The sequence below is a fragment of the Homarus americanus genome, unplaced genomic scaffold, assembly GCF_018991925.1.
Source record: "Homarus americanus isolate GMGI-L3 unplaced genomic scaffold, GMGI_Hamer_2.0 scaffold48406, whole genome shotgun sequence".
NCBI classification, from domain to species: domain Eukaryota; kingdom Metazoa; phylum Arthropoda; class Malacostraca; order Decapoda; family Nephropidae; genus Homarus; species Homarus americanus.
In genome coordinates, this window is record NW_024753828.1 from 3247111 (window position 1) to 3274936 (window position 27826).

General features: G+C 38.4%; 2 protein-coding genes across 2 annotated transcripts; one reads left to right on the top strand and one right to left on the bottom strand.

Moving 5' to 3' along the window:
* Positions 1-22941, top strand: LOC121855464 (T-complex protein 1 subunit zeta-like). The gene is made up of 11 exons (XM_042350407.1): positions 1-193; positions 2589-2652; positions 3932-4111; positions 8267-8476; positions 8898-9115; positions 14165-14420; positions 15850-16029; positions 16516-16624; positions 16960-17131; positions 18347-18458; positions 22786-22941. Exons 1-10 carry the CDS (start codon positions 57-59, stop codon positions 18414-18416), a joined length of 1596 nt encoding a protein of 531 aa, XP_042206341.1. The 5' UTR covers positions 1-56; the 3' UTR covers positions 18417-18458; positions 22786-22941.
* Positions 22939-27557, bottom strand: LOC121855494. The gene is made up of 3 exons (XM_042350470.1): positions 27529-27557; positions 26138-26441; positions 22939-24339 (listed from the first exon to the last, which is right to left on the bottom strand). Exons 1-3 carry the CDS (start codon positions 27555-27557, stop codon positions 23932-23934), a joined length of 741 nt encoding a protein of 246 aa, XP_042206404.1. The 3' UTR covers positions 22939-23931.
* Positions 27558-27826: the final 269 nt, after the last annotated feature.

Sequence of the window (27826 nt, forward strand, 5' to 3'; positions counted from 1 at the left end):
AGGAACAAGGCCAGGCAGGGTGACACAGGGAGCTTCAGCGTCTACCATCACTCACCATGGCAGCAATTAAGACCTTAAACCCTAAAGCTGAAGTGGCTAGGGCAGCACAAGCCCTTTCTATTAATATTTCTGGTGCTAGAGGTATTCAGGATGTCTTGAGAACCAACTTGGGACCAAAGGGTACAATGAAAATGTAAGTTATAACTACACGTGTGTGGGTTGGGACATGACTGGGAGGGGTCTTGTCACTAGTGTGTGTATTATAATGACTGGGCTACCACATAATGCCCTGAACTACCAGATAAAACTACTGATGTAACGTAATCACCAACAATCAGGTGGTAAACTATACTCTTCTAACCTTATTAATCTTAACATAATGGATATTTTGCCTTGACCGGTTAAGTCCCTACAAATGTTAGTTTACTGTGAGTGGGCTCTGATTGGGTAAGTATTTTCTGTTTAATGTGACGGGAGGGACAGCCCCTTGGCTAGGATGTCAGGTAATGTTAGGTAGGTTTCTTTGGTTGGTTAGATTAGGTTCTATGAGGTTCTAGTAAACGTCGCCTCATAAGTTTCCATGCACAGGTTAGGTATGTTAATAGCTACACATTGATCGACTTGGGCGAAATAAATGCCAAATGCCCCCAAAGTCACGGTCAAAAATAGCTCGAGTTGTACGTTGGTAATGGACGATTAGCCAATCAGATCGCACTCATAGTAAAATAGCATAAATAGGAACTTAGCCTGTCACGGCAAAATATCCACTGTCTAATCTTAAATGCCTGTTGATGTTGGGTTATATAATAAAATGGGAAAATCTTGTATTTAATGGGCGCAAATCCTGTGCGCCTTTTTTATGCACACGGTGCAGGTACAACAGCTGTAATGACGGACTGTGTGTGTAATGATGTGGCAGAGAAATGCGCATGCACAAAATGCGATACACAGTGCTTGGCAGAAAGGTGAGATAAGATTGGTCAGAAAAAAGACTATTCGTAACTACAGTATCAACGGTCCGACTAATTACCCAAATGTAGCAAAATGTAGCCGCAATGAAGTCAAATAATGGTCCTACATGAATAAATCGGACTGCTAATCACTTCTCAACTAGTATTTGGTGTCAAAGTCACAAAAATTTGGAAAACTTACTTTAATCTGAGTTAATAGATCACTTGCATGTACCGAGGGAGCGAGTAATTACCCAAATGTACCCGCAATGAAGTCAAATGATGGTCGTACAAGCGTAAGTCGGGCTGTGAATCACTTCTCGATTATTATTTGGTGTCATAGTCACAAAAAATTGGTAAACTTAATTTAATCTGAGTTGTGTTAGGTTAGGTTAGGTACATGCACTTGATCTATTAACTCAGATTAAATTAAGTTTACCAATTTTTTGTGACTTCGTGACACCAAATACTAGTCGAGGTTAGGTTAGGTACATGCACTCAATCTATTAACTCAAATTAAATTACGTTTTCCAATTTTTTTTTACTTTGTGACACCAAATACTAGTCGAGAAGTGATTGGTAACCCGATTTGCGCTTGTAGGACCATTATTTGACTTCATTGCGCCTACATTTGGGTAATTAGTCTGACCCCAGTATCAATGTTTAGTCTGCACACGTTCCGACTAATTACCCAAATGTAGGCGCAATGAAGTCAAATAATGGTCCTACATGAATAAATCAGACTGCCAATCACTTCTTGAATAGTATTTGGTGTCACGAAGTCACACAAAAATGGAAAACTTAATTTAAACTGGGTTAATAGATCGCGTGCTTGTACCGAGGGAGTGAGTAATTACCCAAATGTAGCCGCAATGAAGTCAAATGATGGTCCTACAAGCGTAAATCGGGCTGTGAATCACTTCTCGATTATTATTTTGTTTCATAAAGTCACAAAAAATTGGTAAACTAATTTAATCTGAGTTGTGTTGTGTTAGGTTAGGTTAGGTACATGCACTTGATCTATTAACTCAGATTAAATTAAGTTTACCAATTTTTTGTGACTTCGTGAAACCAAATACTAGTCAACAAGTGATTGGCAGTCCGATTTATTCATGTAGGACCATTATTTGACTTCATTGCAGCTACATTTGGGTAATCAGTCGGACCCGTCTGCACACCATGCATCCACATTTGGCTGCCGTACCAATAGACATTGACATTTCGCATATGGCTGCTGTACCTACTGCATATCTTGCACTTTTTTTTTTTTTTATAACATTTGCAGGACTTGATATGGTGGCTGATATTGATGACTACTCCGCTGAGTGTGTTATTTGTTTTGATGTTTATATTCCTCCTATATTTTCATCATAGTTGTGATAGGGTAATTTTTGGGGGGTTAGGTCAAGTTGAACTTTTAAATAAACACCTTTTAACACATTTGCCATATATATATATATATATATATATATATATATATATATATATATATATATATATATATATATATATATATATATATATATATATATATATATATATATATTTATTTATTTATTTATTTTTTTTTATTTTATTTTATTTTATTTTTAAACCGTATACTGTACTGTAATTAATGTCACTGCTTTTTCGTTACAGGCTGGTGTCTGGTGCTGGGGATATCAAAATTACCAAAGATGGTAATATTTTACTCCATGAGATGGTAAGGGTTAGTGCAGGTTTGCAGGAGGGATATATATATATATATATATATATATATATATATATATATATATATATATATATATATATATACACACACACACACACACACAGTGAACCCTCACTTTATGCGGTCAATTGAACCCACGGCGGCCCGCGTAAAGTGAACAACATAACATATGGGATTAATTGAAATAGAGACCAGGCCGACCCCCAAACTCCCCTTTTTCAGACATAATACCTGCGTTGCAGTAAAAATAACTTCTTAATTTTATGATGGTATGCACACACAATTAATAATTAAGAGAAATATCAATAATATTAGGTTTTTTAACACTTACATTAGTAGAAAAGATGGCTGGGCACACGGGGATATGGGGTTGGTTCCGAGGCAGAGGGCAGATTATTGGCCCTCACCTGTATCACTTGTATCACTATCCACCACAGAGGCTTGCAGGGCCTCTTTGTCAAACCCCTCAAAGTCCTTATAATTCCATATCCTCACTATCATTATCACTGACTTGGGCCGGCTGTGGCGGGTGAAGAACTCAGTAATGTTTTGATGACTGGGCGACCTTGTGCGCACCCTGCTCACGCCGCTCTCCGCGTAAAAGGGTACACACCGCGGGAAGTGAGTATTCCGCGTTCGGCTGGGTACCACGTAAACGTGGAAACTCGTAAAGTGGGACCGCGTAAAGCGAGGGTTGACTTTATATATATATATATATATATATATATATATATATATATATATATATATATATATTATATATATATATATATATATATATATATATATATATATATATATATATATATATATATATATATATATATATATATATATATATATATATATATAAGTTTATTATATTTAATAGAACCGAATAAACTATAGCAGGACACTAAACATTCAGACAACACATGGTAGTCAGACAAGGTGAGCTGTGCTCTAATAATCTTCTTGTTTGTTGAACCCCTTATAAATAATACCATATGGTTAATGTATATCTATTAAATATATTTTTGATCCATAACTATGTATCAGTGGATATTGACTAAGCCCCTTTATTTACCTGGTTTACCCCCTTTTGCTGCATACAACTTTGTTTTACCCGTCAGCAATGTGTTCTTTCCAGGATCACCCAGGAAATTGCTTCAGACTGATATATCCATAATTTTTTTATGTGAGGCTTGTGCAAACTACTGTACTGTGTGTTACCGGTATGATAAATTTATATATGATTTTGAAATGTATGTTAATTGATTGTTTGTTACAGCAAATCCAGCACCCTACAGCCAGCATGATATCCAAAGCATGCACTGCCCAAGATGACATCATTGGTGATGGCACTACCTCAACTGTACTGCTCATTGGCGAAATGCTGAAGCAAGCAGATATTCAAATTCAAGATGGTCTGCATCCAAGACTCATTGCAGAAGGCTTTGATTTGGCCAAGGTTAGATTCTTAAACCAGCTTTGAATATATAATTAGGGAGAGATACTTCATTTCACCTTGTTAGATTTTTTAAGGTGATATTTTTTTATCTCCATTATTTTACCACTTATCAGCTTAATAGCCATTCGGATGGTTGATCTATCCAGTCTTAGTACAGGAGGAAACTGGATTCTGGGAAACCTGTGATGTTTGGTAGTGAGGGTCACACTGGATAACACCCTTCCCACATGTGTCCAGGTCAAGCAGGACTAGAACCCTTGACACATTGGTGAGAGATACACACAGTACTGCTGAACCACCACCATAAATACCACTCTGGGAACATTAATATGACCATATTAGCTTGAATTTTTTTAACTCAGACCCAATTTTCCTGTTTACATCTATAATTTTCTGAGAAGTATCTCCAGAAAGTCAACCAGGGATTATTTAATGGTGTTTATTAATACAGTAGTCGTGCTGTTCTGTATGTTAGTGGTCAAGAATACTCGCATTACTTTATCAGTGTTTTACAGCCATTATCCATACCTGTGTTGGTTACATGCGATAACCTCATGACAGCTGTTGAATAAAATCAGAACAGGATGTGCCCCCCCACCTTCCTTGCTCACCCTTACAAATTCAGGGTCCCAGCCTTGAAAATGCAACAGACCAGGGGTTGGGTACAACTCTGGTGAGACAGTTGCCATCAGGCATGTTGAAGTAAAGTACTGTATTGTACTGTACAGCATTATGGCTGGATGACCTTCCTAACACCAACCCATTAGTTTCATGGGAAAAATAGGACCCGGGGGCACAAAAAACACCAATCAATGATCTGTATAATAACTTGTTCAGATGACATCTCAACATTTTTTATTACTTTTCTAATCTAATTACTCACTGCCTATGGTTTTTCAAAGTCACTTTTTGGTGTTTGTGTTATTTGGATGTACAGTACACTACAGAAAAGTTTCATTCTGCCAATCCTAAAAACTTAAACAGTAATTGACAAAAACAATACTTGCCTAAGTGTGTCCCCCAAGATTTTTTGAAAATGTTTTTAATGTCATACAATATGTAATGAAAAAGAGATTGTATTAAATTGTAAAATATATTGTGCTCTATTGAAAATTCTGCTGTTTGGCATCCGTCTTCCTGTACCATCCCTGTCAGTTGAGATGGAAGTGACACTCATACTCTATGCCATTTTAATTTACGGGATGTGCTTTTTCTGTATCTCAAAAATTGTTTCATACTTTTCAGTTTCCATTAATTTGAAAATTGATTTAATAACCATGTGATTGGTTTAAGATATTCTTTATATTGTACAGTAAGATCTCATATTTCGTGCGATTTCATTTCTCGTTTTTGAGTTTCGCGAGCTCTACCTAATGTAATTGTGAGTTTCGCGAGATCCAGCAAGCTGAATGCTGACCACTGTCTTTAATGACGTCACAGCCCTCATACCAGTTAGTCATTTCTGCTACAATGCGTGTTTTGTCAACGCGAATTGGTTGTAATGCGATTAATGAATAGGGGAACGCTGTTTTTAAAAGTCGAACCTTTGCATACGAATGTTGGCTATAACATGATTCCATCCTCAACGTTTTAATCATGTTGCGGAGTTATGCAATGTTTACAGTTCACTTTCAACATCACATGTTCAATTGATTCGTGTCTTTTGTTTGTGGAGTGTTTTTGAGAGGTACTCTGTAAATTTCGGGGGGGTTTTTGCAAATTCAGCTGTTACCCATAAATACTGTATGAAAAGAATAAGTAAAAAGAATGTTTCGCAGTGAGGACTAATAACGGTTTACACCAGCGCTTCCTGTTTACATCACGTGATCAGTTGAATCTTACGGTTTCTGTCGATTACTCCGTGCTTTTCACTGTTTTCTCCAATTTTGTTATGTTAGCGATGAATATGGAAAGACAGGGTAAGAAGAATGTTTCCAAGAAGCGTTCTGGTAATTGAATTGCCGGTGGTGAACATATAATAGGTTTACAAGAAAGCAACTATCGAGTTGTAGCCTGCGCCATCCTAACGACCTCCCGGGCTGCTTTTTTGGGTGGTGCTACTGTAAGAGCGGGGGCTACTACTACTTACTGCTGAACCACTGAGGCCACCATTTGTAAGGGCGCGCACCACAAGCTGCCACCCTGTAAGGGCTTGGCGCTCTTACAACAACTTACGTTAATACTCTGACCTGGTAGCGTGACATGAGAGGAAGGCCCATGGGTACATGTAAATATAGTATCGAGTATTAGGGAAAGAACAACGGTGAATGCTATAGGGGAATCATAGACCCACATACAAATACACTGTTTATTGAAACACAAAAATAATTACAGAAAAGATGCTGTATGTACCCAAAAATAGGAACTCTTGGTTCCATGCCCTCGGGCTCAATTTACTTGCACCACTACCGGGTGTACACACACCACAACACGCATGACTCTCACAGCACCGTAGCACCATTAAAACCAGTGGCACCTGCCAGTACAACACTCAATACCCCAGGGGTAACACTCCAGCGGCCGCCATGGGAGCCTCATCACCAAGTGACACCTTCCAACAAACTCCAATAATTCCGGTGGACTAACACCACCACACCAACAACCCCGCCGAGTTATGTACTGTACTCGTCCATCAATGATGGGGCTGGCAGTTGTTTGTGGGGCGTGACGATCCGGGTTCACCACGGGGGCATGGCGTTAGGGGAATCCACTACCACCTATGGGGCCTGCAGGTGGCAGTGGAGCTCCTGACGGTCAGGGTTCAAGGGGACACCTGACTCCACTGGACCTCAGACATCTCCCAAGACTAGTGGATGCGTCATCCACGCTACAGACACAGCCTAGGCTGCGTTAGGGACCTGTTGGTGGGGAGTGTGGCGACTTACTCACGGTTTATAACGAACTCAACGTTTCAAAGGGACATTAAGGACATAAAATACTTCACTCAAAGCACATTAACTACATCACTGTAACACTTGCACAATCAAACTATTAATTAGGTCAAATCACTTAAAAATGGCAAATTACAACACGGAGAAGGTGGAATGACCTACTTGTTGGTGGGGAGTGTGGAGGCTTACTGATTTGAAAACCAACCGCCGCCTTCCACCCATGCTAAAGTCACGGATTCCACCTACTCAACCATTTCACTGAATTACGTTACTGTAACACTGACGTTTGAAACCGAGACTACGAACTCAGTTTCGTTCCCTACTATTTTCTTTACAAACATTGCTCTGACTGAACTATCAAAAGCAAGAATTAAACTGATCACAAAAGGTTGGATGGCATCAGGCCCCAACATGTAGCGCCTTCCTACAAACGCGAGGAGCTGTTTCAAAAGGTTCCCTTCAGAATATTAACTAATTCCTCAGTTAACCTCCCTACCACAATTTCTCTTATGATTATCAGAGTCTCTGATATTCATAGGTGAAAAAAAAAGGTTTACAGGGTCTCTGTAGCAGAAAGAGTTTCCAACTATGGTCACCAAACACACGACAACTCGATGACGTCATCAAAGAAACAGGGAGAATGGAGGACATTTCCACTGGGAGACTCGGAAGGTTTTGTGGAAGTGTAAGCGTAATGTGGATCATTAGTTTAACAGGTTAGCCGTCATTACGATCATGACACTACCACCTGTCGAGCCAAGATAATGGCCTCTACCTCTACTGGAGGTCCAACTGGTGCTGATGGGGGTGGGACAGGTCCACCTAAGCGGCCAAATAAGGAAAAGGAGAAGTGGGACTATCATAAGGGAGTTAAGTTTGCCAAGTACTTGATGCAGGATAAGCAGCGTGTGGTTAAGTTACTTTAGGAAGGCCTAAAAACTAGTTTCCGGAAAGCACAATCAGGTCAATAAAGGCAGAATTTGTATCATTTGGAGGTTATAAATGGGAAAATCAGAGGTTGATGTAGAGTGACCAGTCTATATTGTTATTTTTTGCCATTAGTTTATGTATTTGCATTTGGCGAATATGAATTTGGCACAATTATTCCAGTATATTACTCGCGAAATACAAGATCTTACTGTACTGTATATGCTGTGCAAAATATATGTTGCTGTATAGTATAGTTTTGTGCAGTAAAAACTTTGTTTAACGGTATCTAATAGTTTTCCTTGAGTTTATTGTTATCATATTTTTTATTCCACAGGTAAAAGCCCAAGAGGTACTTGATCAAGTTAAAATTGTTGACGAGATGAAACGTGAGCGTCTGTGTCAAGTAGCTCGCACTGCTCTCCGCACGAAAGTTCAATCTGATCTGGCAGACAAATTAACTGAAGTGTGTGTTGATGCTGTGTTGTCTATCAAGGAAGAGGGTAAACCACTTGATCTGCACATGGTGGAAATCGTAGAGATGCAGGTTAGTGTACCAATACAAAACTAGAGCATAAAATTCTTTAGTATGTAGTTGTATAGTGGATAAAGCTTGAGTTTAGTAGAATTAAACAAATTTGCATAATCACCAAAAGAAAAACTCCAGTTATGTGTACTGGTTGTTTGACTACTCTGTTGAACAAACAAGTGTTGCACAAACAAGTGTGTTTGTTCTCAGGGTGTTTTGGGTGAGTCACAGACTTCCATAGATGTAACATAGCCATTTCTCCATGTGTTTTGAATACGCACATTTTATGAGGTGAGGAAGTATTGTTTAATAGACTAATTTGTAGTGTAGTGATGTTAAATTCTGCACTCACATCAGCATATCTGTGTGTCTGTTTTTCTATGTTGGTTAAAGTTTGTAGGAAAATAGGTTGTCTGATGTATTTTTACCTATTTTTTAGCATAAGACAGAAATGGACACCCAGCTTGTGAAAGGTCTGGTGTTGGACCATGGTGGGCGTCACCCAGATATGCCTAAGCGTGCTACAAATGCTTACATCCTCACTTGTAATGTCTCCATGGAATATGAGAAGACAGAGGTCAATTCAGGTTTCTTCTACAAATCTGCTGGAGAGAGGGACAAGCTTGTGACTGCAGAGAGAGAATTCATCGAAAATAGGTATTGCGGAGACATATTTTTTTATGTTCATTAATACTCTACTTGTTTAATAAAGAGTTGGCTGTTTGCTGTGAAAGGCATCTGAAGTGCAAACTTAATGGGGTTAGTATTAGTGACAGTATTATGTGAAAGTTCTATTTAAGTCGTACAATGTGTTGTTCCTTTCGCTATGCCTGTTTCTCTTCAAAGTTTCAATCAAATTAGTTTTGTAGGTGATCTTACTATTGTATGTAGTTCCTGTACTTAAATCCACTTTCTACCCAAGAATCATATGCCTGAATTAATTGTATCAAGCTTGGAACTTTTTCTGTGGATATCTTTAACATCCATTTTGTGTGTGTGTCAAACCAGGTTTTTATATATTTTTTATTTTCACCCTTCAAGGTAAGTTATATACGTGGCTAATCTTGATTCAAAATTAGTCATGGTCTTTGCCTACCCTGTATCTACAGCATCTGTTTGGTTTTGTACTACATTTTATCATATTTGTGTGTACATTTTCATGAAACATGACTCAAAGGTTGACAATACCCAGTCCAACCAGTCCAAGGATATTTGTTTAATTGATTTCCAGTGTGACTGCCATGACAGTGCTGTATTTAACTGGTCAGATGCGATGATTGTTTGTGCTCGTAATAGTGGGTTTTTTAATTTATTTAATTTTTTTTTTAAGTACGGTAAAACCTCGTTAAGGCGGGCCCCACTAGGGCAGATATCGCTTAAACCGGACAAAATTATATTCCTAAAAATAATTCGAAATTTAAAAAAAAAGTAGGACAAAATTTGTCCTCCGATGACATGTCTTCACAATTTCAAGGGACCAAGGAGTCAGCATTTGGGACACAGGTGCCTGAGTTATCAATTGTTGTTTTGAGGAATATTATTTGATTCACTCTAGTAATGATACAATGTGTCTTATTATGTTATCATAGGTTAATGCATGGTTTATATAATTTGTTTATCACTGGGCCCATCACTGTTTTCAAATTAGACTACAAGATATGTATTTCTCTCATACATATTTCGATCCTACGCCTGGCAATTCAATTCAATTTACGTCCTTTATTTCATTAGTATTTACGACCAAATTATAGTACAGTAAAAATAAAATTAAATATAATTTTCATGTAATAATTAAATCCCAAAATGTTTATTAAAAATATAAAAAATTACTGTATAAAAAATGAAGAGCGCCTTGCACGAAGAAGCTGCCTGGCTAATGAGTGGTAATGCGCATTATTAGTAAACAACGGTCGGAGCTTGGCGGGCCTTTTGTTTTCACGCATCTGAACAGGAGAAAACTTCCTCATGTTTCTTACATCATTTTTCCATCCCTATTCAACATGAGCAAGTGATGGTAGTGTTGTTTCAAAAGCTAATAGAAAGTGCATAAGCTTAGCGGAGAAGCTAGATGTGTTAAAACGATATGAAAAAGGTGAGGTCTGTTGATATTATATGGAGCAAGCAATGAACATATTTTCTGAAGTGGATCCATTAACAGAACAAAGCATTAAAATTTAAATAAATGCAAATGACCTACATAAAGATGTATAATGAGAAAAGAAAGCAGCTGTGCAAGGTTCTTTAGACAGTTTTATTATTCGAAGGCCTAAACCATCAACTTCAGCTACACCATCAAATTCAGCATCATAAGCAGCTTCAACATCAACTTCAGGTTCAATAACAGTTTCAGCAACAGCTTTATGGAAAGCTACAGCTTCAGCCAGAGTTGAACCTGATGACTTAGTCATCTGAGTAAAAACTCGCACAATATTCATTGGCTGTCCTTATATTTTAGACTTTACCACCATTGGTGAGTAGAATTTTTGTTTTACATTGGTAAATATTATTTAAAACATATGAACAGTAAATAAGTGTTGCTTTCATATTCATACGTAGGGAAATGACGATATGTTTTCACATGTACGCACTTACTGTTCATACGTTAGCGTTCCCAATCGTCTCGCTTTATTTCTTTACCATTAGTGGTTAGTTACTTCTAGTGTTCCATTTATTAACATTGAATAACATTACTTAAAACATACATACAGGTATTCAATTTTTTTAAATTAAGTTCACTACAGCTACAACCAGGTCTTATTTTCTGCAATTTCTTATGTAGAACCATCGTCACTCACGAAAACAATGCTGTCTCGTCTCCTCGTGTGTACTTTAATATTCTACGTATTAATGAATTGAATTGTTCATTTCACATATACAGTCAACCCTCACTTTACGCTGTTAATTCAACCCACAGGGTACCGCGGAAAGTGAGAAACACGTAAAGTGAACCACATAACATATGGGATTAATTGAAATAGAGACCGGGCCGACCCCCAAACTCCACTTTTTGACGACACACAACTATGTTGTAGCAAAAATATTATCTTAACTTTATGATGGTATGTACACACAATTAATAATTAAGAGAAATATCAATAATATTAGGTTTTTTAACACTTACATTAGTAGAAAAGATGGCTGGGCACATGGGGATGGACGGTTGGTTCCGAGGCAGAGGGCAGATTATTGGCCCTCACCTGTATCAATTGTATCACTCTACCACAGAGGCTTGCAGGACCTCTTTGTCAAACCCCTCAAAGTCCATATAAGTCCATATCCTCACTATAATTATCACTATCACTGACTTGGGCCGGCTGTGGTGGGTGGCGGGTGAAGAACTCGGTAATGTTTTGATGACTGGGTTGTGAGCACCACGCTCGCGCCGCTTACATAACATGGCGGATGGCGGGAGGTTTGGATCCAAAATTGGCGCGGCTCGCCAGCCGCTCTCCGCATAAAGGGGTACATGCACCGCGGAATGTGAGCATTCCTGTTTCGGCAGGGTACCGTGGAAACGCGGAATGTGGGACTGCGTAAAGCGAGGGTTGACTGTATGAACATTAATTCAATCAAATACATATTCAGTAATAAACACTAATGAACCTTTTGTACATACTGTATTCTTAAGATATATGACGCGATTTCCTTAAATGCGCACGTATATGTTGGCGTTCCCAATCCATCTCTTTTTTTTTTTTCCCCATTAGTGGTTAGCTACTTCTATTCTATTTATTTACATTAAATAACGTTACTTTAAACATATATATTAATTTTTTTACATTAATTTTACTACGGCTACAACCAGGATCTTATTTTCTCGTGTAGAACTATCGTCCCGGACTCCCGGCTGTAAGCACAAACGAAAACAATGGCGTACCATCTCCTCTTGTGTGACCATATTATTATTCATTTATATTGTATAAGGTGCATTCAGAAACATTATTTAAAGAATATAGTTTGCAATTTTCATTAATTGTTTTGTTTTGGGGAGAAAAGGGGGTAAAAACCACACAACAGATATGAAAAGGTCACACTTGGGAACACATCTCATTATTATTGCTTTATTTTAATGGTAATTAATGATTCGCGATACGATGATTCGCCTTACGCTGCAATATTGGAGGACACATTACCGTCGCTATTCGAGGCTTTACTGTACTGTATACAGTACTTTATATTATTTTAAGAAAACTATGGCTACAGGAGAAAAATACACACAAGTTTTTTCCTAAATAACTGTACTGTACTCCCTTCCGTAAAATACAGTACAGTACTGTATTTTTGATGTTTTTTTATGTCCGTATTTATCGTTTTTATACATTTGGTACATTCACCGTAGGCTGAAGTAGCATTCATATTTTTTGCATTATTATTGAAAAATTAAACAACAATGGCCCCTAGGAAGTGTTTGGTATCCATAAGGGTGATGAGAAGGTTGAGCCTAAGACCTTATCAGTGAGCTGAAAGTTAGTGTACGGTATTTTGTGTACATTACTTTTTAAAAATAATTTTGATTAAAAATATGTATTTCATTCATAAAACTTGAATACATTGGTGTTGTACTCGTTTTTTGTTTAAAATGGCAGTCTCGCCCCCAATTAATCCGTCTTAGCGAGGTTTTACTGTACTGCATTTAAATTTTTTTATTGATAAAATATCATAGAATATAGTACATTACTGTATAAAAAAGAAACATGAAATAAAAGACATCTAGCTCTCAAGAGAAGCTGAAGTTACTCATTTTTATAAGTAAATAGATAATGGCAGTGTTATCAGTCAGATATGAGGGTTGTTACTAGACTTCTGCAAAGGTCACTAGATTCTTGACAGACATCTACACAAAATCACAATCTGAAGATGAATATACTGTACACAACAATTATTGTTGTCTTGTATAAAATGTCACCAGGGTGAACGAAGACCCACATACCGTTCAGTTGCAAAAGTTTATAGTAAGCCTGTGACCAGCTGTAGTCTGTGGTGGTGGATTATTTTATTTGTAATAATGTGACTGACGCCTGTAATGTAGGGTTTAGGTTTCTGGACAAACAAAAATGCTGCCTAATGAGCACAAAATTTAATGAAAAAAGGTTTTACATGTTGATTGTATAAAATTTAATAGAAGTTCCAAGTAAAATCATGTACAAGAAAAGCAAATGGTGTACTGAAAATAATGCAATTTTACCTATTTTGTTGTGATCAGCTGGTTGTGATAGTGGTGGCATGTCTTAAGTTTATTGTTGCCACGGTTGTCTAAGTCCAGGGCCTCCACCAGTACAGTACAATAATGTACTGTATAGTGAACATTTCACTCCAACAATCCACTTAAACCCCACAGTATAAATAATTTCATTACAGTCTCAAGTAAAACTCAATTTACTGTATTACTTCTCCGCCTTAGACTTAGTACAGAGCCAGATGGAATTGGAATATCCTCCTCATAACAGGACTCCAATTTAAAGAAAATAAACAAAAATATAGTATGATCACAAGTAACCTAAACCATACAGTTTATGGAGTATACTGTAGTTACAGTGTAGTAGATCGAGAGGAGGCGACAGAATACGAGGATTGAGGAGCCCAGTGTTCATTGTCAAGATACTCTATGCACAGATATATACACACAGTGAATATTATTGTAATTATAATATCAACAGTGTACAGGGATGTTTGGCTGATACATAAGATTATTGTTTTTATTTTCAGGGTTAATAAAGTAATAGAGTTGAAGAAAAAGGTTTGTGCTGGTAATAACAACACGTTTGTTGTAATCAACCAAAAAGGAATTGATCCCATGTCACTTGACATGCTGGCCAAAGAAGGCATCATGGGGATGAGACGAGCTAAACGCCGCAATATGGAGAGACTTGCCCTGGCCTGTGGGGGAATGGCTGTGAACAGCTTTGATGACATGACAGAAGACTGCTTGGGTTTTGCTGGCAGCGTATATGAACATGTTCTGGTGAGTTGCAATGAGCTTATAGCTTTATTTTTAAAGTACTCTTTTGTATTGATTAATAATATTGTTTAATGTAAAGCTGAGTTTTGTATTTAACACATACTATGACCCTTTTCAGCCAACTAACAGAAAGTCAGGAAGAAAGACCGAACAAAGGAATCAGGTCACATGACGTATCTCCTGAGTTGGGGTAGGATGGGGTTTAGGGATAATCTTGATGACAGTATTCTCAGATACATGCCTTCTCCCACCTAGAATCTATAGTTACTGCGCAGTCCAACCGTAACAGGGTATACCTAACTTAACCTGAACATAACAAATGATGTCTGCTGGCCCTTAACCCTCTGGTACTCTTGACCATGGTCGGATATCTCACCCCCCGCATTCATTCAACGCTGGTTGTGTCGGGAACAGGAACGGTTTTTCTAATTGAGTAAACATTGGATAAAGTGATCCAGACCCAAATTGCATCCTTAGTGACACGTCTGCCAGGCCACAATGCTAGTGTGCGGAACTTTTAAGTGATTGATAGGGCCGGTTCACTGTCCCCACACTTCTGATTATGGGAGGGGAGCTCTCAATCAGTGTGAGATATGGCTGAGTGGAAGGGGTTGTGCCAGCACATGAGCGCTTCGCGACACAAATTGAGTCGAAAGACCATGGGAGGGTTAAGGCACACTAGCACGTTAAGATGACTTTTCTGCAAAATCTGTTGTTACGTATAACAGTGACATTAGCGCGCAGTGGTGTGAGAAGTGACTGATGCATTTTGGCGTGGTAGAAACCTAACACTTGTAGGGCACTTTTATTACTTATTATGGTAATTTTTACATTATATTAAATGTTTCTAACACTATTTATGCATCATATTCTGATGCCCACAGACTTAGTATAAAACAGTGGATGCAGAAGACTTGAGTGAAACAAATGATGTATAAGGAAAATTTCTTCTTATATTTGTTACCAGTGTATATTTGAAATGATGTATATTGGTACAATGTTTAATGAGGACCCCCTATACTAGATTTGGATTAATTTTTGGTATTTAGTCATGATCACACATGTCAAGTGTCCAGGGATCATTAGTTTTTCAGCCTGTTGACCTGACTACAGTACATGAGTTGCCTGATCCATGCTCGGTTGTAAGTGGGATTTCAAGATCAATCCAACTGTAGTACAGGGTGAGCATAAAGTCTTTCCCTGATTATGAAAAATCATATCTCGAAGACCATTCTAGATAGAAACATGAATGTTGTAGCATTGTGTAGACGAATTCATAGATTTTTTCATGCATATTTTAAGCTACAAAAAACTGTATGTTTGTACCTAGCATATGTTTTGTGTAATAAATGTTTGTAATCAGGGAAAGACTTTATGCTCACCCTGTATATTTCTTATTAGGCAGTAACATATTCATTTTGTTTTATTTCAGGGAGAAACAAAGTATACATTTGTTGAGGAGTTGAAGAATCCCCACAGTGTAACTATACTTATTAAGGGGCCCTACAAGCACGCCCTTCAGCAGACCAAAGATGCTACCAGGGATGGACTGAGGGGGATCAAGAATGCCCTGGATGATGGCTCATTAGTGCCAGGTGCTGGTGCCTTTGAGGTAAGTCACTATTAGGTAATATACTGTAAATGCATTTATGTACACTGAGAGAATAAAGTATCTTCCTGAGGTTTTGATGAGTACATCACAGAACGGTTGAGCCATTCGACACAGGCATGCGTGGAGCCCATAAACAATTGGCAAACATGTGGAACCCTGTAAAGGAGTTGCCAGTGACACCATTCACTGTGTTGGGTAGTCAGGTTTTGTTATACTTTACATCGGCCAAAGCTGGGAAAAAACTTCTTTCTCTCACTGTACCTCGGAAACTCGTTCGCAGACCCGGAATGGAGAGTTTTCCCAAAAATTTCTGGTCCGATTTTTTTATTCCGGCTATTAGGGAGTTCCAGGGATCAGAGTTTCCCGCTAATAGGGGGGTTATAAGTCTTAGTTCATCCGTTATCTGCTCAGCACAAATTTTAATGTAGTTTTGTACTATGTGTATGTGCCTCTCCTGTCCTCCTTATGACTGATATTCCCTTCCAGATTGCTGCTTATGCTGCATTAATGAAGTACGAAAATGAAGTAAAAGGTCGTGCCCGGTATGGAGTCCGTGCTTTTGCTGATGCTCTTCTGGTTATTCCCAAAACGCTTGGTGAGTAGTAATGGACAGGCCTTGAATTACTGATTTTTCTATTTAATATATACAGTACTGTATATCTGTTGCTCTGTACTGTATTAGTCTTTGTCTAGTAAGTAATTACCACAGTGTATCCATGAACTAAAGTCAAAGATAAAATGGGAGTTTCTCTGCTTTTCTGACTGTCATCTCATAATTTTTATAATAGTAAAATGACTTACACATGCATTGGAATTTATATTTATGAATACTTTGCCTTGAGAGAAGACACTTGCAGTATTGGAAGAAATGTTTAAAGCATACAATTTCAACTGAAGAATGAAAAACTCATATCACTGCATTTTTTTCAGCTAGTAACAGTGGATATGATGCAATGGATAGTTTGGTAAAGCTGCGAGAAGAGTATAAGAACAATGGAGGATTACCAGTAGGTCTTGATATTACCACAGGAGAGGCTCTCAACCCCTGTGATGCTGGCATATTTGATAACTATTGTGTTAAAAGGCACATGCTTGATGCATGGTAAGTACAAGTATTAGGAACTCAAAAGTAAGGGTACGGGTTTCCCTTCTCTCAGTAAATAGATGTGTTCCTGAAAAGTATTACACTTGAAATTTTTGTTTAAGGAAACCTATTTAATCAGAGAAAATCATTATATAACTGGTGATATGCTTCTGTGAGGAAAATTTGACCCAAGACATGATAAAATTACACTCAAAGTGAACAAACATTTCCATCAATTTATTGTTGAAATTAATGTTATGTATAAAATGAGGTGATTGATCTTGCAAGATTACAGGACACAGTAACTGGCACAGTAGCATGACACAGAAACAGAAACTTAACATTGTGCATTAGACTTGTGAGCCACTCTAAAGAAGGCACTCTTCATCATCAGCTCCACCTCAGTCATCTTTGTGGCACTTGGGAACAGTTTCACTTACCATTTACACCACTTTTGGGGATGACTCTTTCTACCTTTGACAATTTGGATCAACAATTGTATGTTATATTGTATACTAGACTGTTGGCACATTACACACTCTTGGAGATGATCAGCTAACCCAAATTTTTAAGACATTACAAAATTCAACCTGGTACTAATGAACCACTTGAACCCAGGGCTATCCTGTGGGTGAACTTTAACCAAATTCTAGTGAGTGTTCCAATCAGTATACAGTATTTAGGTACTACCTGATATGCCTCCATGGGTCTGAGCAGCCCAATTTTTAATATGGTTCTTTTGGAGCTTATTGTGTATATTATTAGAATAAATTAGGGCAACTACTCCTACAGGCTTTTCCAAAACCACTTACTTAGGGCTTCGATGTTTTTCATAATCATGCTGCCCAATATCTTTTACTACATTTATCTCAGAATTACAATTTGTCAGCATTTACAGGATTGTACTTTCCATATTTATTTGTATATTCTTTCATGGTCACATTTGTTTCCTTTGTCTCAGTCTAAAATGGAACTTTAAATCGGTAATCCAATCCTCACAACAGCAACTCCATGTTACTTCAGTGGCTTGGTGCTATACCTTATTCATAAAGTATTCCTCAGTTCCTGTTCAGTCAGCCTGTCCTTTTTGTGCATAATTTACAAGCCTTATAGTTTTCATTCTCATTGTAAATATTGTAATTCTCAACAGAATCATAGTATTTGTATGATTGACTTCCCACATTCCTCATCTCTTGTATTTTATTTTTTATTTATTTGTTTTATTTTTTACAGTTCGGTCATTGCTCGTAACCTTCTTATAGTTGATGAAATTATGAGAGCTGGACTATCACAGTTGAAGTAGATAGGTTCTGCCCAGGTTCTGCCCAGTAAATTACTGCCTCAGGTAAGGAAAGCCATTATTTTTATAATTGATTACAGTATATTTGTTGTCGGGAGATACCTTATGGTTTTGCTCCAAAGATGTTTTTTTTGGGGGGGGGGGGAGAGGTTGAATTTGTATCTGGTATGGTGTGTGCATCAGTTACATTATGGTATGTTTGTAAGTGTTAAGGTTGTTTTTGCCTGGATATATTACAGGCATCCCCTGGGTTATGGAATTTACAAATTTAGACCTTAATTTTTGGTTGCAGAAAAAATTTGGCCTTACAGAATTTTGAAAATTTTCAAAAATTATTTCGGTATTTATTTTTATTTTATTTTTTATACCGGTATATTTATTTATTTTTTTTATTTATCTTTACAAAAAAATGTGTGTGATTGCATCTGTAATAGCACATAGGCACAAACAACCCCACAACAACAGTTTTGATCTGCTTGAATCTCCAGCCAATGTTCTGCTTTCTCTGTTTTCTGGACTGTACTACAGGTATTGTGAAGTGCAATATTTTTCAAGTTGAGTGGAAAGAGTCCAGCTAGTGCTAGCAGTGGTGCTGAGAGAGAACGAAAAGGTATTACTTTAGAGACAAAATTAGATGTGTTGAAGAGGTTTGACCAGGGGGAGAAACTGAGCTACATTGCTTAAACTTTGACCTTGCTACCACCACTATTGGTACAATCCATGATAACAAAGAAAAAATTTGGGCTAGTGCTCAGGTTGCTACTCGATTGTCAGCCCGTACTCTTTATTTTCATCGGAGTGATTTAAGATAAAAATGGAATGCTTACTCAGTGTATGGATAGAGACCAGTTGAAGCAAAATGTGCCCCCTATTACAATGGTTATTCAGGAGACGGTTAAGAGTCTGTACACAGATTTAAGGCAGGAAAAAGGTGCAAGCTCAGATGAAAAACCCTTTAATGCCAGCAGAGGATGGTTTGAGTGATTAAAAAAGATGCTCATACCTACACAACATCAAGATGGTACTGAGGCTGCTAAACTAAAAGCAATAATTGAGGCTGATGGATACACACCAGTGAGTGTATAATGTATGCCTGCCAGGACCTTTATTTCAAATGAGAAGAAAACAGCTCCTGGATTCAAGGCTTCCAAGGATCATGTGACTCTCCTGTTAGGGGGTAATGCAACATGAGATTTCAAGCTAAAGCCCATGCTTGTGTTGCCACTCAGAAAATCCAAGGGGTTTTAAGGGCTGCAACAAATCCAGGTTACCTGTAATATGGTGCTCCAATAACAAAGTTTGGATCGCTGGCACCCTCTTCCAAGATTGGTTTAATAGCTGCTTCTGTCCTGCAGTAGAAAGGTACAGTAACTAACAAAATATTGCCAACAAAGCCCTGTTACTTCTTGACAATGCTCCCAACCACCTTGTTAACCGTAATGACCTTTCACCAAACATCAGGGTTGAATACATGCCCAAGAACACAACTTCCTTGCTACAGCCTATGGATCAAAGTGTGATTGCCGGCTTTATGGCCTACTATCTGCGCAGGACATTTGGACAACTTATAGCAGCAATTGGTAGTGAGGATTAGCATGCATTTAAAGATTTCTGGAAACAATTTAACATTACGAATACTGTAAACACCATTGCTGACTCCTGGGATGAGGTGAAAAATGCGACTATGAATGCAGTCTGGAAGAACGTCTGGCCAGGTGTATTCATGATTTTCAAGGGTTTCCCCAAGTCCAGAAATTGGATCAAGTGCAGCAGGACATTGTATCTCTGGCAAATGATGCGGTGTTCGAGGAAGTAGACCAGGCTGGTTTAGTAGAGTTGTAAAGGGTCACACAGAGAGGATCTGTCCAGTGAGGATTTAATGTTAATGGGAGAGGAGCGAGCTGCTGCTGAGGAACAGGAGGACACCTGTACAGAAGTTACATCCACAGAATTAACAACAATGATTTTGTCCGAAGCTATTAGTCAACTGGAAGATTTGATGCATACCTTTGAAACACATATCCAGACTGTGAATGCAGTTGCAAGTTTACAAGAGATATCGAGAATGCCATGAGGGGATATAGAGAGCTGTACACAGAGAAATTGCACTGTCATTGACAGACCACATTGGACAAGTTCTTTGCCCCAAAACCTCAGACAGCAGTCCAAATAGTTGATGATGATCCACAGGAAGAGGCAGGAGTCAGCAGTGACCTACCATCTCCCTCCCAGTAACTCTAATTGCATCACTGCACCTAACTCGGCACTCAACATTATTTCTGGTAAGTAAAATTCGAGTGTTTTGTTCATTAATTATCATGTTACATCATGAATAAATCATTACATGTATAAGCGTTTTAGATGCACCGAATAGCTAATGCATTAGCTCTTCTGTCTACCCAGACTCTGCTGCTGAGTTGTGCGCATGACACCTTCAGAGAGAGAAGCTAATGCCTCGATCAGGTGTTAACGTGTGCAGTGGGTAGCAGCTCCCGAATAGCTAACAACCAATCAGCGAGTTTCTCCAGTGGGTAAATGCAGATCATGGCCGCTTATGGAGAATATTTTGATTAATATTGAGGAGTTGGGGGGCATGTAAGGCAATAAAAATCTGTGATATAATAATGAAAATAATTCTATAACGGTAGTATGTATATTGGATAGGACCTAAATTAGAGCGTACGGTGTGAAAGAATTGAAAAGGATTGCGCCTAGTTGAAACCTGTTTTGGCTCTGCCCTTTTATAAATGGGTGTTGTCTGATTTCATTAGCCGTTGGTGATTTTGGTGTAACGATATTTATATTTACTCAAATATGATTGAAACCTTAATATCAATACTCATACTTTAAATAAGGGTGAACTAGTTGATTACAGTTCTGTAAGTGCAAAAATTAAGACTCCAGATTTCAGGTACAAACAGCACACCAAAGAGACAGCCAGTTCTAAGTCCGGGAGAAATTACCTTTACAACGGGTCTGAATTTTTGTGTTATCCTTATTTATTATTTTGTCTTTCTTTCCCCGACTTTCTGTATTTTACTTCACTATTTCTTTCCGTATTGTGTCCAAATAACAGTTCTCCTAATTTTATTGTTTTCTGAAGACTGTGTTGTACAACAGTTATTCCCAAGACGCAGTACAATGTCGTATTTTTTAACGACAGTCCGGGAAAGCTAACGTGTTAGCTATTCCGTGCATCTTAAAATGCCTTATATGTGGTTAAAACCATCTAATTTCTTACATATATGTGCCAATGGGAAAAATGGTTTCGTGTTACAGAAAGATTTTCCAGAACGGAGCCCTTCCGTAACCCAGGGGATGCCTGTAGTGTTGCTGCCATGCAGCTGTTAACTCAGTCATACCAGAAGCCTTTCAAGGCCTTTAAGTGTAGCCTCTCTTATCAGGAGTTAATCCTTCAACAACTTGCTGGACAATATTATTTTTGAATTGAATTGTAACAGTTTATTTAGCCAGAAAAATACAGATACAGAGTGGATAATAATAACAATATTAACATGGCTGAGCCAGTTGAGAACCTGAGCCTGAGGCACCTGATATATACTATACATTTATCTATATATATATATATATATATATATATATATATATATATAATATATATAATATATATATATATATATATATAATATTTATTATTATATTATATATTATATATATATATATTATATATATATTATATATATATATATATATATATATATATATATATATATATATATATATATATTATATATATATATATATATATATATATATATATATATATATTATATATATATATTAACAATAATGAATTTTTTTATATATTATATTATATATATATTTATTATATATATATATATATATATATATATATATATATATATATATATATATATATATATATATATATATATATATATTATATATTATATATATATATATATATATATATATATATATATATATATATTATATATATATATATATATATATATATATATATATATATATATATATATATATATATATATATATATATATATACATATATTATATATATATTGAGCCATGAAAAGGCTTCAGAGTTCCTGCTCTCATCAGCCATTAATATAGATTGCTACATAACTTACCCTCACTGCATCACAGAATAGCTGGCAAGCTATCACATTACCCTGTGCTCCCTGATGAGTAGTCTAAGGTGGACTTGTCATTTATTTATATATTAAACCCTGTTATTAATAGACTAAACAATACCTTATATGTTGTTTGGTGTAATTAGTGAACTTGGTCAATGAGAGAGGTACAGTAGTTTATAATAAATGTGATTTAGTTTTAAACATTACATTATTAATTTTTATTTTCTTTACAGCACTTGTCTTGCTGATGTCACAGCACTTGTCTTGTTGATGTCCTCGCTAGCAGCTGGAATCATACCAGTAAAGTCTCATCCCAGCCTAATAATGCACACTTATGTTTGACTATTGGATTTGCTTCAATAATTTTTGTTAATAAAGAAACCTCACAAGTATGATTTTTATTTTTATCTTATGAAATTTTACAATTGACAAAATAATATTCAGTGTATTGTACTGTATAGTGTGGATTACCAAAGAATATTACCAGTACAGTACAGATGATAAACAGAATGTACAACACAACTGTCTGATTGAGAATCTTCTGGATGTAGTTGGTGTGTACAATCAAAGACCATGAGAATTTGTGGAATGTACTGGATGGTGTGAGGTTGACTTTGCTTGAAGGGCATGACAGATGGAGTAGAATGGTAACTTGTAATTCTTGGGCTAGATATAAAGTAAGCAGCAACTTCTTCTAATAAATAAAAAGTCAACAAGCTGTCCAGTTTAGGTGTACAAGAAAGGGAAAGTACTGTACTGTATTGTATTATCCAATACAAGGTAAGGTAGCTTGTCTTCTCTCCATAATGTCACTTATTACTTGCTTTATGATGATGCTGAACTTGACTGGTGAAATAGCATATTCTTACATTTATTTTCTATTGTGAATTTGATAACCAGCAGGAGTGCCGACTGACGTATATAATGTAGAGTGAAATACAAGGGGAATCCACAGTGTACAATGTCATTAAAGGTCGAAAAACAGAAATGCATCAAAAGACAAAAGAAGACACATTTGTGTATGTTGATGTATCACTGTCCATTTCCTTCTGCGCATTAGTCTTGGACTCGAGACTGTGGCCGCCAGCCTGGACTCAGGTGTTTCCCAGTGCTGGTTGTGGCTGCCGGGCCCCCTGCTGCTCCAGGTGACTTAGATCTGGAAGGCTTACGGGAGGACTGTGGGCGTGAGAACCAGGTGGTGGACATGGGGCGGAGTGTGGGTGATGTAGCTGAAGGTTGTGGTGAGCCAGACGTGAAAGATGTGGTGATCCTAGATACAGGCAGGTGAGCCAGCAGGGCAGCTGGGTCACTGGCTGTTAACCCCAGGGCTGCCAAACGGGACGGCAAAGGCAAGTCAGGGGACAGGCGAGGGTAATATGTCATTCAACTTGAGGCAGCAGAAAGCAGCTCCTTGACGCTAAGGTGACGCATGGATGCACGTTCCTTCCTTTCATCTGATGACATAAGCGTAGCATCCTCAAACAGCTGATTTTCCTCATCATTGTCGTGGGTGGAGGCGTCGTCCTCATCGCGCTCGCTGTCACCCTCATCACTTCCCCTTCCCAACTCACATAACGTCTTGACATGTGTGATGAGTTGTAGTGTGGAGGAGAGTGAGGACGCTGGACGGGCGTGATGGTGGCCAGATAGTCCCTACAGGCCACCAGCAGGTGCCCGCTGGATAGGAGGGTGAGGGGTCGCGGGGCCAAACCGCCAGATCCCCCTGGAAATGATAACCTGATGGTCTGTAAACACCGCCCACCCTCCACCCCGTACACACGCACCACCTGCAACAAACATTGCAATTATTGCTTTAAACCCAGTCAAACATTCCTGTGTAAAAGAAACTAAATTATGAGAGTTAGCCAGATGACACCAAGGGACATGCAGAGTTTATCTAACTTTCTAATTTATCTAAAGGTAGTCGGGTGTAAGCAAGGTTCAATTCTAACAAATTCACTTGAAATTAAGATCAATCTTGCAGTCGATTTTTATTTTTAAATGACTATTCTTCTACAAATGCCATTGAAGAAGTGTTCTATTTATCTAGTTCTTTATATAAAAGGTTTTCAACTTTGGATATTCCAATGTCACTTTTGGTGAAAATCATTCAAACCATTTTTTTTAAGTTACAAAAGAGTCAGTGTAATCAATCATCTTATAACACATCAGTTCAGTTAGGTTAGGTTTGGTGTGTTGACAGGCTGGATGGCGCACATAAAACTACAGTACCGTAGTTTCCTTACCTTCAATTATGTTCAATAATTGTTAGTGACTAAAAATTTTAATATTAAACTTAAAATTATTGAATAGTATAAACTTCTTGATATTTACTGAAATGGTAAGGAATATAAGCCCTAGAACCGATTACTGTATTGGCGGACTAATACTACTGCTGGTGGACCGCCAAATGCAAGCAAAAACATGTTGAGGTCGGCTCGTAAGAAACTCGTTAATCGAGGGATTGCTCGTTAACCGAAGTTAAGAATCTTATGGAAGGTAACTCGTTAACCGAGGGACCACTATACAAGGTGTGTGTGTGTATTGCAATAACTCCCCAAATGCATATCATTATTACTAGAAGTGGACTTAAGCTCAACAAGCTCATTGCACAACTCTTAGCACTGGGATGCACCATGTCGGGGCCAGGAGTCTTATGAACCTTTAGCTTTCAGAATTTATTTCCAATTCACTCTTCTGAGAACACAATGTGTGGTCAGTGCTGGCTTTCCTCAAACACACAAAGATTGTTCTCATTCTCTCATGAACAGTGAGGAAAAGAATTTGATAACGCCTCCACCTTGTCGTAGTAACTACCATCTTCAAGCCTCAAGTCTGTCGCCCACATGTGTGTTTAATTTCGATTTTGTGTAATGGTAGAAAATCTTTGGGGTTGACTTGACCTTGCCTAGCAATCTGCCCCTGTAACTCTTTTTCTGCCCTCCTTGTATTCCTGGATCCATAGGGTGTGGTCGTGGTATATATTTATTGATCAAATACTGTAGTTCACTTTACTGGCTATGATATTCAGTGTAGTGTCTGCATTCTTGTTTCTCAGTGAGTCAGGTCAGTGAATTCCTCTCATCTCCTCCCTCATCCTTTCGTAATTGCTCTGTAATATTTGAACCTTTGCCAGCTTTTATCATGAACCAAGTAATAGTTAAATCTAAAGAACAACATTACTTGGTGACTGGTGTGAGGAGGCTAGATGTTCTAACTTGGCCATTATACCCTCCCTGTTAGTTATGAGGTCCAAATGACATCACAGAAATTGTGACAAAGTCCCAGGTTGCTGATCCAACTGATTTTCTGCCTCATTTACACACAATTGTTACTCTTACTTTGACAACACAACATGTGTATCATTTCTCACTCTTGATCTGTTTTAATTTCTCATTTCTGCATTTATGATTCAAGTCATTTATTTTTTCGCCCCTTCCCTCCACCTCAGGCCCCGATGTGGGTTGGTGATCTATACCCAGGTGGGCTAATCCCCATAAAACAAAACATTTTGTGATGCAAACCCAGAGGATCACAAGAGACACAGAGAACCATAAGAGACAACACAACAGAGAGGCGACTTACAGCATCAGCGTCACAGGAGATTATAACACGTCGGCGTGGACACAACAGCAAGTCAGTGGGCGGCTGGCCAGGAGCAGGAGGCAGAGCAGTCAGCGCCGCCTCCGGTACATAAGGGTTCCACACACGTAGCCGACCATCACTACTGCCAGTAACTAGCACGTGTAGCGTCCACTCCACTGCCACCACCCGCACACCCTGCCAACACGACAACACTGTTACACCAGTGCCACCACCCACACACTTTATATTGCGTAGGTATGATTTTACAGAACAATACAGTACTAGGCAACCCTTAGGTGCTGTTCTACTTTATAAGCTGTACTGTAGGTCTACAGTAAAACTTGAGAGGCAGTTCCTGGGTGTGGTGCTACAGTACAAGGTGAGAGAGAGAACTCTACGTGTGAGAGGCGGTACAGTAAGTGAGACTTTACTCTGGGGACAGAAAACGTATAAGTCTTGGTGGTGTGGTCAGGGCCCCAGACCAACTGGCCCGAGGGTCACCGCTGCACGACACCAGGGTGGAGGTGGTGGGGTGGTAGTGGAGGCGTCTCACGCTTGCCCCATGCACCTCCGCTGCGCTTACCACCCGGACCTGTCTGCATACTTCAACAAGGCGGCCTTGCACCTCCTGAAGCCGTCCACACACCTCCTGTAAGTAAGAAAAGAAAGTGAGGTTGGAGTTGAGGTCATACCCACAACCCCCTACACCATGTGACAGACTGCATCATATATCCTCACTACTCTCCCTTAGCACCCTCAACCCAGAGTGCTGCAAGATTGTCTCTGAAGCTGACAAGGGTGTCAGGATCAAGTTTGCATGCATCCTCCTCACAAAGGCCAATGTGAATATGAAAGAGTCGATGCCCGAGCTAAACTTCATATAACAAAGACACTGTTGAATATAATCTTGCCTGTCGAACACCCTAACAAGTGTATTTGGAAGGAATTTGCTGATGAATCTTTAAGTATACAGACAATACCATATCACCATTTCAGACTTGTCTTAAAATCTCAAGAATGAGCACTAAGGTTCACGAGGCGCTGACCCAAAATTTTGAAAGCATTGACATCGTTTCACTGTTGTGCCCCACATTGACACAAACCAATACTCATACCATATGCTCATGGCACCCCAGGTTGGCGGCACCAACATAAACACCACGTCCGTGTGGCACCCAAAAATATCAGTAAAGAAAACAAAACAAAAACTTTGTAAGTCACCAGAGACAGCTACATACGTCCGACATTAGCACTGCTGGAGCTGAACACTGGAGGCAGCAGCGTTAATACTCGCGTTGTTTACATAATTATCAGAAGAGTGAACCTTGCAAGCAGGCGTGTGTAACTGACAAGTGACAGGTGAGGTCATTAACTGTGGGAGCAGCACTTACCTGTGAGGCCCATGGAGGGATGCCTTCATGCTGAATGAGCCCTTCACTACCAAAGTGACACTTACCTGCCAAGTAAGGCAGGTGAGTCCCTCACTGCGGGAGCCGGTCAGCATCTCGGGACTGGATGAGGAAAGCGCATCAGGTGCACTGATCCACTATCATCCCCCACAGCCACCCACCGCCTCCCCACACACATCTGCTGGTGCCAGGAAGTGTTATAATCACCTTAAAAACTTGATGCATATAGAAATGTATTCCTTATGCAGGAAAATAAACTTAATTCATCTTTTATGTCCAG

What these genes read in the sequence shown, in the direction of transcription:
- LOC121855464 (XM_042350407.1), top strand. Translation starts at nt 57, where the DNA reads ATGGCAGCAATTAAGACCTTAAACCCTAAAGCTGAAGTGGCTAGGGCA. An exon ending in TGGAAATCGTAGAGATGCAG is followed by an intron (nt 8,477 to 8,897) that starts GTTAGTGTACCA and finishes CCTATTTTTTAG; the next exon opens with CATAAGACAGAAATGGACAC. An exon ending in AGAGAATTCATCGAAAATAG is followed by an intron (nt 9,116 to 14,164) that starts GTATTGCGGAGA and finishes TTTTATTTTCAG; the next exon opens with GGTTAATAAAGTAATAGAGT.
- LOC121855494 (XM_042350470.1), bottom strand. Translation starts at nt 27,557, where the DNA reads ATGAAGGCATCCCTCCATGGGCCTCACAG. An exon ending in TCCCTCCATGGGCCTCACAG is followed by an intron (nt 26,442 to 27,528) that starts GTAAGTGCTGCT and finishes CTTATAAAGTAG; the next exon opens with AACAGCACCTAAGGGTTGCC. An exon ending in TCTCCTGTGACGCTGATGCT is followed by an intron (nt 24,340 to 26,137) that starts GTAAGTCGCCTC and finishes TGTTTGTTGCAG; the next exon opens with GTGGTGCGTGTGTACGGGGT.